Here is a 14,368-nt window from a genome sequence, read left to right on the forward strand (position 1 = left end):
ATGGCACCAATCCTTGAGCTCAAAGTGAGCTCACAATGATAATGCACAGAGGGAATGGGCAGTGTAATCCAGATTTGCTCCAGTAGGAACCTGATGTACTTTGAAATAAAAAGCAATCAACAACTAAAGCAGCTCAGCACAGCAGCAGCCTGGCTCCTGAGCCAGGCAGACCTGAGAGCCATGGGCCAGGAAACGCAGCAGATTTCACAGCAAGGGACAACAAATATCTTCCTTTTAACTGAATGCATCTTCTGAAGGCATGAAGTAATGCTGGGAATGCAGTTTGGAGGCACTTAAACTCACAAAGGACCAAGCCTGCCGTTCTCCAGAGCTCCCACAACACTGGGGCAGAGGATTTGCCAATTCCAGCAGCACTATGAGAACATTTCCTTAGGAAACTGCTCCTGTCAACAACTGCAGGTGAAGAAATGAGAGCAGGATGCATGGGGGCCCCAAGGGTGGCACTGGCAGGGCCATGCTTTCATGGGCAAGCCCAGCGAGGTCAGAACTTTACCCAGAGTGGACTAACCCAGCACACATTCATCAGATCCACGTGATGTGTGAGGTGTCCTCACCTGAGCACACTGAACACCACAGCTCCAAAGAGCACTGCCCATGCCAGAATTACTGCCTGTGCTTTCCACTGGGGAGCAGCATCCCTTGGATTACCCAGGGAAGGGGGAAACTAACTTAGCAGGCAAAAAAGGGGCTCAGAATTAAGAGCAAGAAACACCCAGCCCCGGAGGGAGCAGCAAACAGAACAACAAACCCAAAGGCAGCACCGACCCGAGCCTGAGCACAGGGACGCGAGCAGAGCGCGCCGAGCCCAGGCTGCAGCGGGGGCAGCCGCAGGCGCAGCGGGGGCAGCCGCAGCGGGGGCAGGCGCCGCGGGGGCAGGCGCCGCGGGGGCAGCCAGAGCCGCAGCGGGGGCAGCTGCAGCGGGGGCAGCCGCAGCGGGGGCAGCCGCAGCGGGGGCAGCCGCAGCGGGGGCAGCCGCAGCGGGGGCAGCCGCAGCGGGGGCAGGCGCAGCGGGGGCAGGCGCAGCGGGGGCAGCCGCAGCGGGGGCAGCCGCAGCGGGGGCAGCAGCAGCGGGGGCAGCAGCAGCGGGGGCAGCCGCAGCTGCGCCTCCCTGCCTCGCAGCAGGGCCCCAGGGGCCGGCTGGCAGCCGGGGGGAGGCCAAACTTACCTCTTCCCAGCGCTGCGTCTGCACCTGCAGCCGGACCAAAGCTCGCAGGTCGCCGACCTTCAGGTAGGTCTCCGCTGCGTAGCCAGGCTGGGCCAGCTGCTCGAAGTAGAGAGCACACCGGGCCAGGGGCTCGCGCTCCGCCTTGTCCAGCCGCCGCGCGATGTCCACCAGCCTGCCGAGCAGAGGGCAGTCAGCTGTCAGCTGCTTTGCCTTCTCACCCCTGCAGCGACTCCACCGGACAGCAGCAGCCCCACCCTGCACCATCCACTTGTCAGCAAAAGCTCCTAAGTCTTTTCCTTTCCTTGTCCCAGCTCTCTGCCCCCTTCTTCAGTCTTCACTCACAGTGCAGCTCCACAGCCAGGCTCTGTAGAGCCATGAGGGCAGAGGGAGGGAGTAGGTCCTACTAAGTGACACAGAACACACTTCCTCACCCCGACCCAGACAAACAGCTCCCAAAGAAATGTCATCCCCTCTGCCACACAGCAGCCTGACCTGCCTGAGTCAGCAAAACCGAGGCAAGGGAAGGCTGAGTGACCTGCCTGGGATCCAGGGGCACTTCAAACTACCCACAGTGTCACCTCCTGTACACCCAGCAGGACCTGAGCAGGGGCAGGAGCAGCCCTGGGATTGCTAGGGCTGCTGTGCTCCAGTTGTCTGCTCTGCCCACCAGGTGATTAGCCTTAGAGCTCACAGCAGCAGGCGCAGGCTCTTGCACCCCCATGCCGCTGGGCCTGGCTCTGGGAGCTCAGGCCATGCATATTTCAGGAGCCCCTCACACTACAGCTGAACCCCTGCCTGCTCCTGCCTGCTACAAGCCATTTGTTTCCCTAACAGATTTCTGCCCCTGCCCTCCACGCGTAACTTTGGAAGCACTTTGAACTGCGCTTCCAGTACCAATCTGATCCAAACAAAGGCACCTGGCCCCCAGCTTAGCCTTGGCTGGAAAACGTGCAGCATTCCCAACAGCCTCTGCTGTGAGTGCAACCCAACCCACAGATCCACCCAGCCGTGCTCCCCGCTGATCTCGATGGCCTTCATGTGCTCCCCCGCAGACAGGAACATCTCCACTGCCGCCTTCGGCTCCTTCGTGCTCTTGGCCCACTCTGCTTGCTTTTTGATCAGCATCTTTGTGCCTTTGGGGTCTCCAGACCCCAGAAAATCCTGCAACAGTGCAACACAGACAGGTGCATTAGCTGCTGCTCAGACACTGCTGCAGCCCAGGTGCTGGAGCAGATGAAGGCTTTTGTAGTGAAGCTCCTAAGGAAAGGAATGCTGCACACAGCAACCTGCCCTGAGCCAGCCCTCAGCAGCTCTCCAGGGCACAGGGGGTGGCAGCAAGCAATGGCAACTCTGCCAGTGAGGTGGTTTCCAATGAAAAGATGTAATAAAAAAAAGTGGGAGAGGGTGTGAGGGCCAAGAGAAGGATGGCAGCAGTGTCTCAGAGGTAACAACCAGATGCCTCCTGATCTCCTGGCAAGCCGGGCCTGTGCTGAGCCTGTGCTGAGAGGACACATTCTGACCTCTGCTTTTCAGAAACAGCCCTTCCAGAACGTGAAGCTGATCTCCAAAGCTGGAGCAGACTAATTCCAAGTGTCACATTTTCTTTGGCAAGCCAAGCAGGTACAGCCCCACCCTGTGCAGTGACCCAGCTAGCCATGCTGTGCCCACTCAGTCGCAGCTTAGCACCGGGATGCCCGGCCACAAATCAGCTAAGAGCTGGGATTTTGTCTCCTGCAGAGAACAGTAAGTGCATGACAATAGAGCAGAGAAGTGCTTTGGGAAGCAGGGAGTGACAGCTGCTCAGAAGTGAGAGAGGCTCTGAACTGCTGCCTGGACTTTTGCAAGCAAAGCCAGCACCAAGCCTGGGTGCTGGGCTGGAGATGTTCCGAGTGGTTTGTTCAGCTGCTCCTGCCAGAACCAAAACCTGGCACCACACGGTTCACATCTGCTGACATCTTGTGCCAGGGGAGGGAAAAAAGGAGAAGAATACTCCAGCAGCAGCAGATGGATTAGGGGCAGTTTTGTGTGTTCACAGGCCATGCTCCTGGCCATTGAAACAGCTCCCATCAGATGAAAAATGGGAACAGGAGAAGCAGCAAGGTGAGAGTGGAAAATTACCTTGTCCCCTGTGTTGCTGGTAAATGCTGACTGAGGCTTAAAAAACCCAAAACAACACAACCAACAGGCCAAAAATCCCCCACAAAAGCACCCACACACCAGATCTGTTCCACTCCCACACCTCAGCAGCTTCCCTCCTGCAGCCAGCTGACAGGTGCAGAACTGCACAGCCCAGCTCTGCCAGCTCCAGCATCCCTGCTGCCACCCAGCCCTGAGTACAGCACAGATGTCCTGACAATCCCTCAGTAAGAGAAGCCACACAACATCTTTGCCCCAACTTGCTTCCCAGCTCAGGTCACCCAAGCAAACCCCAGGTCCAAAGCTCATCCTGCCCCAGCATAAAGAGTGTCCTGTGAGCCCTCAGCACTCTGGCCCCATGATAACAAACCTGTGACCAAGCATCAAAGGAGTCCTGACCTCAGCCTCCTGCCTGGCCTGCCAGCCAGGGCCAATCAAAGCCAAGCACAAGCAGGCAGACTCTGTAAGGGTCCCTTTGCAGAACCCTGGCAGCACTGAGACAACAACCACCACAAACCCACCCCCACCCCACCTCCTTCCCTGGCAAAAGCACTGGCAAACACGGAGGGGGGGTGTGTCTGTCCATATTCTTCTCTGCACTCCCCAACAAGAAGCCTCCTTCATATACCTTCAGTCTTCCCTGCCTGGAGTGTCTCTGGAGGACAGGGGACACAGGACCCTTTGCCCTCTGCTAGTTAAATATAGCCATGGCTGCAGCCAAGAATTAAAAGATCCTTACGAAGGCTGATGGGAAAACGTTCAACTGTGAATTACATTCATGTTCAAGAGGAGCCAAAACACTGCAGCTAACAAAGACTCAGCAGCCAAAAATAGGGGAAGTCAGACTTACATCAGCAAAGCCCCAAAGCAGTTATATTAAGCCCTTGAAAGAAAAAGCTCTTTCTGTGGCAGAGTTTGTGGAATTTGTGCTCAAACACTCTGTGCATGGCATGGCATGGCAAAGGCTGGTCCTGAGCTGAGTGCTGAATGAGGCTGAACAGCACAGGCACTCCTGGGGATTTTGATAAGGAATGACCAGAAAGACTTAAAAGCCAAGTAATGCCTTCTTATCACCACAGAAAACCATCTCCTGTAAAACCATATTGAGGTCATCTCTGCATGCAGACAGAGCCTGAGAAAATAACAAAGCCCAGGCACATGAGATCCCTGCAGCAGGGCCTCCAGGAGCAGCACCAAGCCAGGACAGTGCATTGTGCAGGAGGTGATGAGACACTTGAAGGAGTCCCTGAACACAGAACTGCCACCTGTTCAAGCCCAGACTCTCCAAGGCAAGAGCTTTATTGCAGTGCAGCATCAGTGCATGCTGCTCTCCCCTCCACTCTGCCTGTGTGCTGCATTTGTAAGAGCAAAATGAGAAGGCTCTCGAGTGAGACCATGGGCAAGAAAGTCATAGAAAGGGAATTTGCCTTTGGTGGTGTCCCACACAGGGCCATGAGTGCCATGGGCACAGCCGGGAGCACAGCAAGCAGAAGCTGCTGCCTGAGCAGCAGGCCCTGAAGCAAACAGCCACCGTTCCTGCCAGACACTGATGGGAGCCACGCTGCTCCTCACAGCCAAAGGACCTCCAACCGCTGCGCAGGGAAAACGAAGCTGGAAACCCAAGCCTGCTTCTCCCCCAGTGCTGCTGCAGGACCATGCTTTGGGAGCAGGCAGAGGCAGGTGCCTGCTGCTGCAAGCTGCTACCTTGGCATAGTCGAACATGCGCAGGTCTGAGTACATCTCCAGGGCCAACCTCTCCTGCCCGCTCCTCTTGTACAGCTTTGCTGCCTCCTGGAACTTGCCCTGGTAGGCATAAACCTCTGCTAGGAACAGCTCATTGTTGTTCTCTCCACGCTTCTTCCTCTCCTGGAAACAAAACCAACAGAGAGATGTGGGCAGTACTCTGGATGATCAGGACCCAGGTGAGAAACAGCCACCCCAGAACTGGATTCTCAGGCTTTGGCTCTACCAGTTAATGAAAGCCTGCAAGGGGATATCATAATTATGCCTCTCCTACAATCCTGGTGAATTTGTAATTGAAGGACTAAATCTCCTCTTAATTAAAATTAGGAAGAGCAAAATTAAATGTCACTACACAAAGCAAAGTGATGACAATTGCCCTGCCTTGCTCTCACACAGGGAGCTGACCAGGCTCTGTCATTAAGGAGGCTCCTCACCCCCTGCCCAAACTCCCCAGCACATCACCTGGCTGGATGAGCAACACCTCTGTGGGATGGCAAGCAGGGAGACCACTGCTAGCAGCAAGCAGATTCACAGAGCCCCTCCACCTGCCTCTGCATGAAGCCCAATGCCACCAGCCCTGTCCCCAGCTGCGAGGGCTCCTAGCTGGGGCAGGCAGGGCTCCAGAGCTCCATGCTTTCCTGCACATCCACACTGCTCAGGGACTGTGTGGGGAAGGAGCCACCAAGGCAAGGTGTAAGCAGTACCATGGAGAAACCCTCCATCAGAGCCACAGGGGTGAAAGGACTTCCAGGGGTCAGTGTCACACACACACAGTGTGCATAGTTAATGTGTGTGGAGGGGCTCCCCACACAGGCCTCTGTCCCACGTAAAAGCAGAGGGGCTCCCAACACAGGCCTCTGTCCCATGTAAAAGCAGAGGGGCTCCCAACACAGGCCTCTGTCCCATGTCAGACACCAAGAGAAATGAAGTGCAACCAGGTGGTTGCCAGGACAGCTCTGCAGAAGTGGAGGGCATGGGATGTATTCTTCCACAGAAGGTGTAAATCTAATGAGCATGAGAAAGAGCACTGCCCCATCTCACCACAGATCTCTAAGGCAAGCCCTGCCACACACTCCCTGCAGGACAAGGCTGGTTCCATCTCTTTCTGTGCTCAGAGAGACAGCCACTGTCTAGTGAAATTCTATCAAGAAGTGTGAAGAGTAAGAGCCAGTGATTAGGGCACAGTATTGGAGTGAGGGAGTCCCAGTTCTATCTCCAGTTGTCACAGGCTTGTCAGGAGACCCTGAGTTTGTCATTTTATTTCTCTGGGCCTGTTTCTGGCTCTGCAAGGAGGAGATAATAGTAATTACCTATCTCCAGGGGGTAAGGAAAGGCTTAATTGACTCATGTTTATGAAGCACTCTGTCCTAAGCTCTGCCAGCAGAGTGCTGCTCTCCCAACCATTCACTGAGTAGTGCACATTTTGCTTCAGCAGCTCTCAGTGTCCCACACCTCCCTTTCTGTCCCTGTGAAGCTTCAGCCACGTGCTGCAATTTGTCAGCATTTCACACAGCATTCAGCAGCACTCTGAGCACAGTCTCCCCAGAGCACCCTGGCTCTGGGGTAGCAGAAGGGGGCAGCTGGGCTGCCTGCACCACTCTCACCTCTATGCTGCTGATCAGCTCCAAGTAGCGCAGGTCTCGGACCCTGGTAAATGCCTGTTGGGAGACAAAAAAGGTAAAGGAATTTACTTGAAAAGCCAGGAGAAGCAGCACCTGGTGAAGCACAAAGCAAGCTGCCTCCCTGTGAGCAGGACAGAGGGAAAGCAGCTGGGCACTGGGTTCCTGCGGTCCCTGACCCCTGGGCACTACCCACAGCTGCAGCCCCCAGGCACTGCTCACCCCTGAACATCAGCAGCAGCCCCCCAGGATACACAAAGTGACCCTTCAAACACTGCAGACCCCTACTCTGGCTGCTTTACAGCTCTCCCATCCTGTGAGCAAGACAGCCCAGGGCAGGGCAGTGCCTTTGCAAAGGGAGCTAAACGTGCAAGCCAGGGTCCCCAGTGGCACAGTCACGTGTGAGTTGCAGCAGCTTAGCACTTCTTAACATGCTTCAAAAGCCAGGAATTTAACTCTTTAGGCTGAACGTTCAAGGCTTCTAACCAAAGTAATGCTTCAAAGGGCACAGAGCACTCTGCTCACAGCAGATGGGCCTAGGCACCACCAGAGCCTTTAATGTCAAGAAGCTGCTTTTGTTCAGCTTAATCCGCTCTAATTCCGAGGGCAGCACTTCCACCTTCCAAGGAGGCACTGAAAACTTGTTAAGAACAGCTATCTGCACAGAGCCCTCCACAGCACTGGCACTACTGATGCCTCCACTCAAGGCAAAAAGCAAACCAAAGCCTTTAATTTCCTTTAAAACTCCCTGTTATCAGCAGAGGTCTGTCAGCACAGGCCAGCCCCGGGTATTTTTAGCCTGGTTTGCCTTTCATACAATATTCATGACACTGAACTCACTCCACCCTCTGCCATTCGAGCAAAGGTGGCGACAGGAGAGGGCAGGGTTCCATGCTGCAGAAAACTCAGCCCTTCAGGACATGTCCACTTACAGCCCACCCCCAAGGAACTGCAGCCAGGAGGCCCCAACACGGCTGCCTTCCCAGAGCCTTCGTGTGCAAGCAGAGAGGCTTGAAACCTGCACCGAACTGAGGTCGCATTGAACACTCGGGGGGAGAGGTCTGGAGCTCTGGGGAAGGGGAAGGCAGCCAGCATCGCGTCCTCTGCTGCCACCCGCTGTCGGCAGCGCCGCACGGTCCCCTCCCGGTCCCCTCCCGGTCCCCTCCCGCTCCCGCTCCCCTCCTCATTAGCGCCTTTTGCAGCGGATGGAAGAAACCATGTTCTGCTTTTAACAGCCGGGCTGAGGAGGGGGCACTCGTCCGGAGAGATAAAGGAGACTGCAGTGTAACACCGCCGCAGCGCCTCTGGGCTGTGCAGCGACAGACAAGCAGGATGGGCACCCAGCAGCACTGCTCTGTAGTCCAGCCAGTCCTTCCCCACCCCCGCTGGCAAACACAGCTCCAGCTTTACCTTTTTAGCAGTCTCAAACTCCAGCCCCTCCAGGGCCTCCATGGCCAGCTCTCTCCAGTCAGCATCAGTGACTCCCAGGCAGGCAATCTGGTAAGCTTCTGGGAACATCTTCCGCTCCAGGTACTGATACATGGGGGCAGACTGGGGCGGGCCGGGGGAAACACGTTAGGGGGGCAAGGGTGAGGGACGTCAGTGACACCCTCCCCAGACACTGGGGAACAGAAAAACCTGCTCATCACAGCCATGGCAAACTCCACAGAGAGGAGATGGTGAGCTCTGCTCCAGACTCATCTGTCCCAGACTCAGGCCCCGGTGACTCCCTGAGCACTGCACCACCACACCTCAGGTACAGCAAGCTAAGGGGAGCTGGGGCTCTGAGCACAAAGGAGGCAGCTTGTGCTCAGAGGCCAGAAGCAGTGGCAGCACAGCCTGGTGAGGCATCCCTGGAGACACTCAGACAGAAGAGGAAGCAACCCCTCTGTGTCAACCCTGATGACAAAGCTGTTTTACCACAACTGACTATTACGCCCCAAAGCCACTGACCTCAAGGACTGCCCTTAAGAGGCAATTCAATAGAGAAACTGCCAGCTGCAGGCTGGCACAGGCTGAGGCTCAGGGCCTGCAGCTACAGCTTGAAACCTTTGGGGAGCACTGCAGCCAGCCTGGAACTCTGGGGCTGCAGCCAAAGACTTTGTGCAGAGTGGTTTCTGGGTTATTTGTCTGGGTACAACTTTTAGCACTCCCTCAGAAGGGCAGCTCTGTGAAAGCTGCCTCTGTCACATGGCACAAGAATGCTGTGGCACACTGGTGCCTCCAGCATGCCAGCAGCTGTAGGCTAGGCCTGATCAAGCTCACAGCTAACCACCACTCAGGGCACTCAGAGCCCAACTACACACCACAACTCCCAGGAGCAGAGAGAGGCCTGTAGCAGGCATCCCTTAGCACCAAAGGCACCCTGGCCTTCCTCACTGACCCTCAGCTTCCAGTCCTGCACACACCCAGGGGCTCAAGTCAGAATATTTTCCCCCCCCTTTCCTTTCTTTGTTTCCTTTCTTGCACTGTTTCAGACTCTCCCATTGCTTCCCAAGTCAGAAAATAGCACTTTATGGAAGGCACTCTCTAAATTTAGATGTACTACACACATCCAGGCTGAAACACACAGCTTAAATATTGGCTAAACACTTCTAGATGAAGCAGCAGCAACAGTTTTGATGTACTGACAAAGGAAAGGAAATTACAGCTTGGCAAGAGGGACAGAGAGAGAGGACAGTAAAAACACAGGCAGAGGCACAGATCTCAGCTTTGCTTTGAGGCTGTGTGCATTTGCAAGCTGAGAGGGAGAATGAGGAGCAAGCAGCAGCAGCAAGAAGGGAGTTAGCTTGCTTAATGCCCAAGGAAACAGACCATGCAGTGGAAGTGTAAGGATGCTGAAGAGTGTGAAGTGCAATGGTTTTGGTAGTGGAAGGGGGGTAAATCTCAGCAAAGCCTCTTCCCTCCTCAAACACTGCTGTTTATGAGATGTAAAGCACCACTTAATGAGATTAAAGGATTACCTGCGGGACTTCAACAGCTGACATGGAGAAAACATGAAGACAGAAAATCTTGGAGCCATTGTAACCCACAACAAAGCCTTGAAGCTTCTGCTGATGGACAGGGAAGTTGCTGGCTTTGATATTGAGGTAACCCCCTCCAGAAAAGCAAAGCATGTCCTCACACTGCGTGTTCCACGCCACGCTGTTGGCGTTGGGCTCCTGAGGGGCACAGGGAACGCTGGTCACAGGAGATGCCAGCACAGCGCTCTCAGAGCAGGCAGTCTGCAGCCAGGTCTGACCTGCTCCAACACACAGCCCTCACTGTGTGCCTTTGGGACAGCCTAAAGCCCAGCACACCGCTGCCCAGATGGACACTGCAATGAACAGCTTGTGTTTTACTGCTGACCTGGACCATGGAGCTGCAGAGCATCACCTGGCATGCACCACAACACACGGCACACCGAGCTGCTGGTTCTGCTGCCTGGCACAAATTGCAGGCTGCAGACCCTGCCTCTCTGCCACTTGCTGCTCTCTCCCCAGTGCTCTCTGCAAACATTCCATCAGTGTTTACAGGAGAACTCTTGGAGTGGCTGCTGAGCTCCAGGGAGGAGAGGGTGATCATTACTCATTTTACACCCTGGCAACACAGGAGGAACAAAGCAGTTTGGCAGCGCTGGCAAGGCCAAAAGGCTCATTAGCTGTAATGCTTCAAAGGAAGCAGGACAGAGCTCTAAATTAAACTGGAAAGGTCACATGTTTAAGTGCTCTTCAGTCAGCTGCTGCTCACACACAGCTCCTGGTTCCTAACTCCTTGTCTACTACCTCTAGGAAGGCAGCCTGGGGAGGAACGGATCACAGTCAAACCCTACCAATGCGATCGATGGCTCAAACGGCAGCTCTGTGAATCCCTGCACACTTCTGCTGTGTCCTGTGCCCCAGACCACTTCCTGGCCCCTCCTTCCTGTTTAAGTAAAGCAAGCACAGCACGTTGAAGCTGACCTGGAAGAGCAGCTCTTTGGTGTGGATGTCATAGACCAGGCAGGTGTCGTTCTCGTCCACCACAGCCAGCTTGCTGCGGGACGCGCTCATGTCCAGGCAGCGCACGGCTGTGGCCTGCTTCAGCAGCACAATGGCCAAGGCGTTGTCCACAAAGATCTTCAGGATCTGGGCAGGGTGGAAACCAGAGTCAGGCCACCCACTCCTGCTCCTCAGACCAGGAACAGCAGCTGCAGCCCTGAATGCTCTTTGAAGGGTGCAGTGCTTCAGAGGCACTGAGCAGCAAAACCAGGGCAACGCTTTCGGTCTGAGCTATCTTGAGGACTCCTTTCGTAGTCACAGAATGGATTGGGTTGGAAGGGGCCTAAAGGATCAGCCAGTTCCACCCCCCTGCCATGGGCAGGGACACATTAGCAGTCTCCCCAGCACACTCTAGGTTGCAAGCTTACTAAATACCTGTATGCTGCATATCCTGGACTTGCCAGTGCTCCACTAGCCAAGCAGCTCCATGAGTGCACTGCAGCAATGCATGGCACAGCTGTACCAGGCACAAAGGGCATCAACTTCCTCTCTGGGCTCCAGATGGACACTTCAGCTTGTGGGCCAGGCAGCCATGCCACCTCTGACCATCCATAAGTGCTCACCAGGACAAGAGAGCCACACCAAGCCCCACTACAGACACCCTCTCTTAGCTCACCAAGAGTCCCCTGCTGTCGGTGCCCCCCAACTGGACTTCAGACAAAGCTAACCACAGCTCTGTTTCCTCAGCCAGGGGGAACCAAGCAGCTTTCCACCAGCAGCTGAGAATGTCCAACAAAAGCCTGCATGCTGCTCCTGAGCTCTGCCCCCCAGCACAAAGACACAGAGCACTCTGCTGTTACCTGCCCATTCTTCAGCCCCACCAGAAGCCCTTCTCTCCCTGGAGGTCCTCCAATGACCTTGATGTAACGGATAAGGGACTCCATCAGCCACTCTCGCTCCTTGACGCCACTGAAGGAGAGGCACTGCAGCCTCTTCTCCTGCAGGCACAGGGGCAGAGCATGGAGGTGAGCACAGGCCCTGGGCCTGCTGTGCTGAATCAGCTCAGCAGGGGCTCTTCTTTAAAGCTTTCCATGAGCTATGAAGAATCCAACCCCTGCCCCTCCACAGGGTTCTCCCCCACCCAAAGGCTCTCCTGGACTCTGCTCATTCACCACATCCACTCCAGAGGCTGCTGCGGTGACACAGAGCCACAGCTGCTGCAGGAGGATAGCAGCACTGCAGCTCACACACAGCAGTGCTACAGATTGGTACACTGGGGTAACACCCTCACAGCTCAGGTGGCACAAGCTCTTCTTAGCTATTTGAAGAGCTGTCTCCAGCTCTGGGTGCAGCCCAAGCCTCTGAGGCACATACCTGGCATAAGATGATGTGCTCTGAGCATACCACCAGCAGGTTGCACTCAAACTTCTTGGCTATCTTTTCCTTCACCCGGTAGTACATGTCTGAAGAGTCATCCGAGTACAGCTCATAGATCAAGATCTTCTCTGGCATCTGGATGGCCAATCTGTTCTTGTAGATGGCAATTTTCTTCACCAGCTCTCTGCCTTTTATTCTGACTAGAGAAAACCCACAGAGCCCCCACACCTTAGGCCAAGCCAAAGACAATGGATACAGAAATCACAAGCCTTAGCAGTGCATTAAGATTGAATCTGCCTCAGCACCACTGAAATGAAAAGCAGATTCCTGCTCAGGTATGTTTGCTGCTCAGCATCTATGTAATCCACCATCCCCATCCATCACCCTCTGTTATTTGTCAACAGCACATCCTGGAGCAATGCTTTGACTCCCTGCCATAAAAAGAAACAGAATCAGCACAACCCCTTGAGACCGCAAAGTAAGGAAAAAACCCACCTCAATATGATGTATTTTATCTTATTTGCAGAGATTAAAACCTTATCTGAAAAGCCCCTGCCCCTCCCAATGTCCTTTCAAATCCCCACCTCCTCTGTTAAGCCTGTCAGAGCTGATCCTCCAGGAGCCTAGCTTGCACTCTCCTCCTGCCCACAGCATTCCTCAGGTGTGCTGTGGGAGCGGCCAGGGCCTGCCTGCCACACACAGCATTTAGTGGAAGCTCCTGAAAACCCAGAGCAAGGCAGAAAGGAGCCAGGCTGTGGGCAGCTGCGAGGCTGAGGTTACCTTTTTGCTCAGTGATGAGGTGCTGCACAATGACATCAGTCATGCTGTCCCTGTAGGCATAGCGATCCTTGTACAGGCCATGCACGGTGCTGAAGATCAGCTGGTAGAAAGCTAGGGTCCCATCCTGGCACCCCACTGCCTGGGCAGGAGAAGAATGGCTGCAGTTAGCTGGCAACATGCAGTGATGTGATCAGTATGTGCTGCTCCTGCTTGCTGCCTGGACTCTAATTACAGCCTGCTTGTACTCAAACAGCAGCAGAGGCACAATGCAAAATGAGGACAGAGCTGTGGAGCCTCCTCTGGACCCTCAAGAGCCATCTGGATGTGTTCTTGTGTGGCCTGCCTAAGGTGGCCCTGCTTTGGCAGAGGGATGGGAGTGGATGATCTCCTTCCAGCCCCAGCCCATCATGCTGAGCAGGTGGGGGGTGGTTTGGCTGTATTTTGTTAGGAGTTTGGGGTTTGGTTTTGGAGGGTGAGGAGTTGGTTGCTTTAACTTCTCTCTGTAACTCCCCACATTTGCACAGTGACACTCAGTGTGACATTCATGTCCTAGCTCAGAGGACAAGCTGTGGGAAGGTCAGAGCAAGGCCCCTGCTCACCACATAGTTGGAGTCTGGCTTCACTTTGCAGGCCCAGACCCAGCTGCCCTGCTCGCCGATGGGGCCCAGGCGCACGCCGTCCTTGGTGAAGAGGGAGACCTGCTTGTCAGAGCCCCCCAGCAGCAGGTACTCTCCTTTGCTGAAGTAGCTGACACAGCAGGGGTCGAAGCCCAGGGCTCTGTCCTTCCCAATCTGCAGGGGCAAAGCCACTCACCAACAAACTACTCACAAAGTACCAGCTCACACTTCCCCAGGGCACCCCTCCTGTCACCCCCTGGCCACACACAGCTCTTCACTGCCCCAGAACTGCACTGAGGCTGCCAAAAGCAGCTCCCAAACACACCTGAGAACCCCTCCAGTCCCCAGCCAGTCTACTCAGAACTCAAGCAACTCACAAACCCCCTTCAGCCAGCTGAGGAAAGCAGCACAGGACACAGAGCAGTCACACACAGCCTGCCACTCCCAGGGGCACCTCCTGCTACATACCTGTTTGCCACTGAGATGGTAAAAGGAGAGCTTCTGCCCCCAGTCTGCCACAGCCAGAACGTCATTGCGGGCATCCCTGGCAACAACAACGGTTGGGAGGGGACTGAGTCCTGCATGGCTCAGAGCAACACTCCCAGCAGCACAACTATGGCACAGCACTCTGCAAAGCCCCACCAACAGCACAGCACGTCTCAACAGCTGCTTAAAACGGAGGGAGACAGCACAGGACACAGCAGAGAGCTCAGGAACTGCAGGGCTTGAGGGGCCACCTCCAGCCAGCTCTGCAAGCAGGGCTATGGTCAATGGTCCCTTCAGCAGCTGAAGCACCTGGCCTGGTTCTGGCCTCAGCTCCAGCTGCACAAAGCCATCACGTCCCAGTCAGTGCACTGAGCACAAGTGAACTGCAGTCAGCAGTGTAAGGCAGGGAGGAGAGAAGCTGCTCAGGGGAGTCCAGGAGCAGAGTGAGGAGAGGCTCCAGCCTCA

At 55.2% G+C, this 14,368-nt stretch overlaps 1 protein-coding gene across 2 annotated transcripts in view; it reads right to left on the reverse strand.

Moving 5' to 3' along the window:
• Positions 1–14,368, reverse strand: part of IFT122 (intraflagellar transport 122) — a 29,691-nt gene that overhangs the window by 9,133 nt on the left and 6,190 nt on the right. For both annotated transcript variants that reach the window (XM_068157732.1, XM_068157731.1), the window contains exons 8-19: positions 13,886–13,961; positions 13,400–13,591; positions 12,801–12,939; positions 12,018–12,220; positions 11,504–11,641; positions 10,626–10,790; positions 9,648–9,845; positions 8,095–8,235; positions 6,670–6,723; positions 5,027–5,188; positions 2,181–2,347; positions 1,187–1,358 (exon numbers count right to left, since the gene is read on the reverse strand). In XM_068157732.1, the coding sequence (XP_068013833.1) occupies positions 1,187–1,358; positions 2,181–2,347; positions 5,027–5,188; positions 6,670–6,723; positions 8,095–8,235; positions 9,648–9,845; positions 10,626–10,790; positions 11,504–11,641; positions 12,018–12,220; positions 12,801–12,939; positions 13,400–13,591; positions 13,886–13,961 (1,807 nt within the window). The remainder of the gene's footprint in view (positions 1–1,186; positions 1,359–2,180; positions 2,348–5,026; positions 5,189–6,669; positions 6,724–8,094; positions 8,236–9,647; positions 9,846–10,625; positions 10,791–11,503; positions 11,642–12,017; positions 12,221–12,800; positions 12,940–13,399; positions 13,592–13,885; positions 13,962–14,368) is intronic.

The sequence above is a fragment of the Melanerpes formicivorus genome, unplaced genomic scaffold (genome assembly GCF_026170545.1).
Source record: "Melanerpes formicivorus ecotype bairdi unplaced genomic scaffold, bMelFor1.0.p_v2 SCAF_38, whole genome shotgun sequence".
NCBI classification, from domain to species: domain Eukaryota; kingdom Metazoa; phylum Chordata; class Aves; order Piciformes; family Picidae; genus Melanerpes; species Melanerpes formicivorus.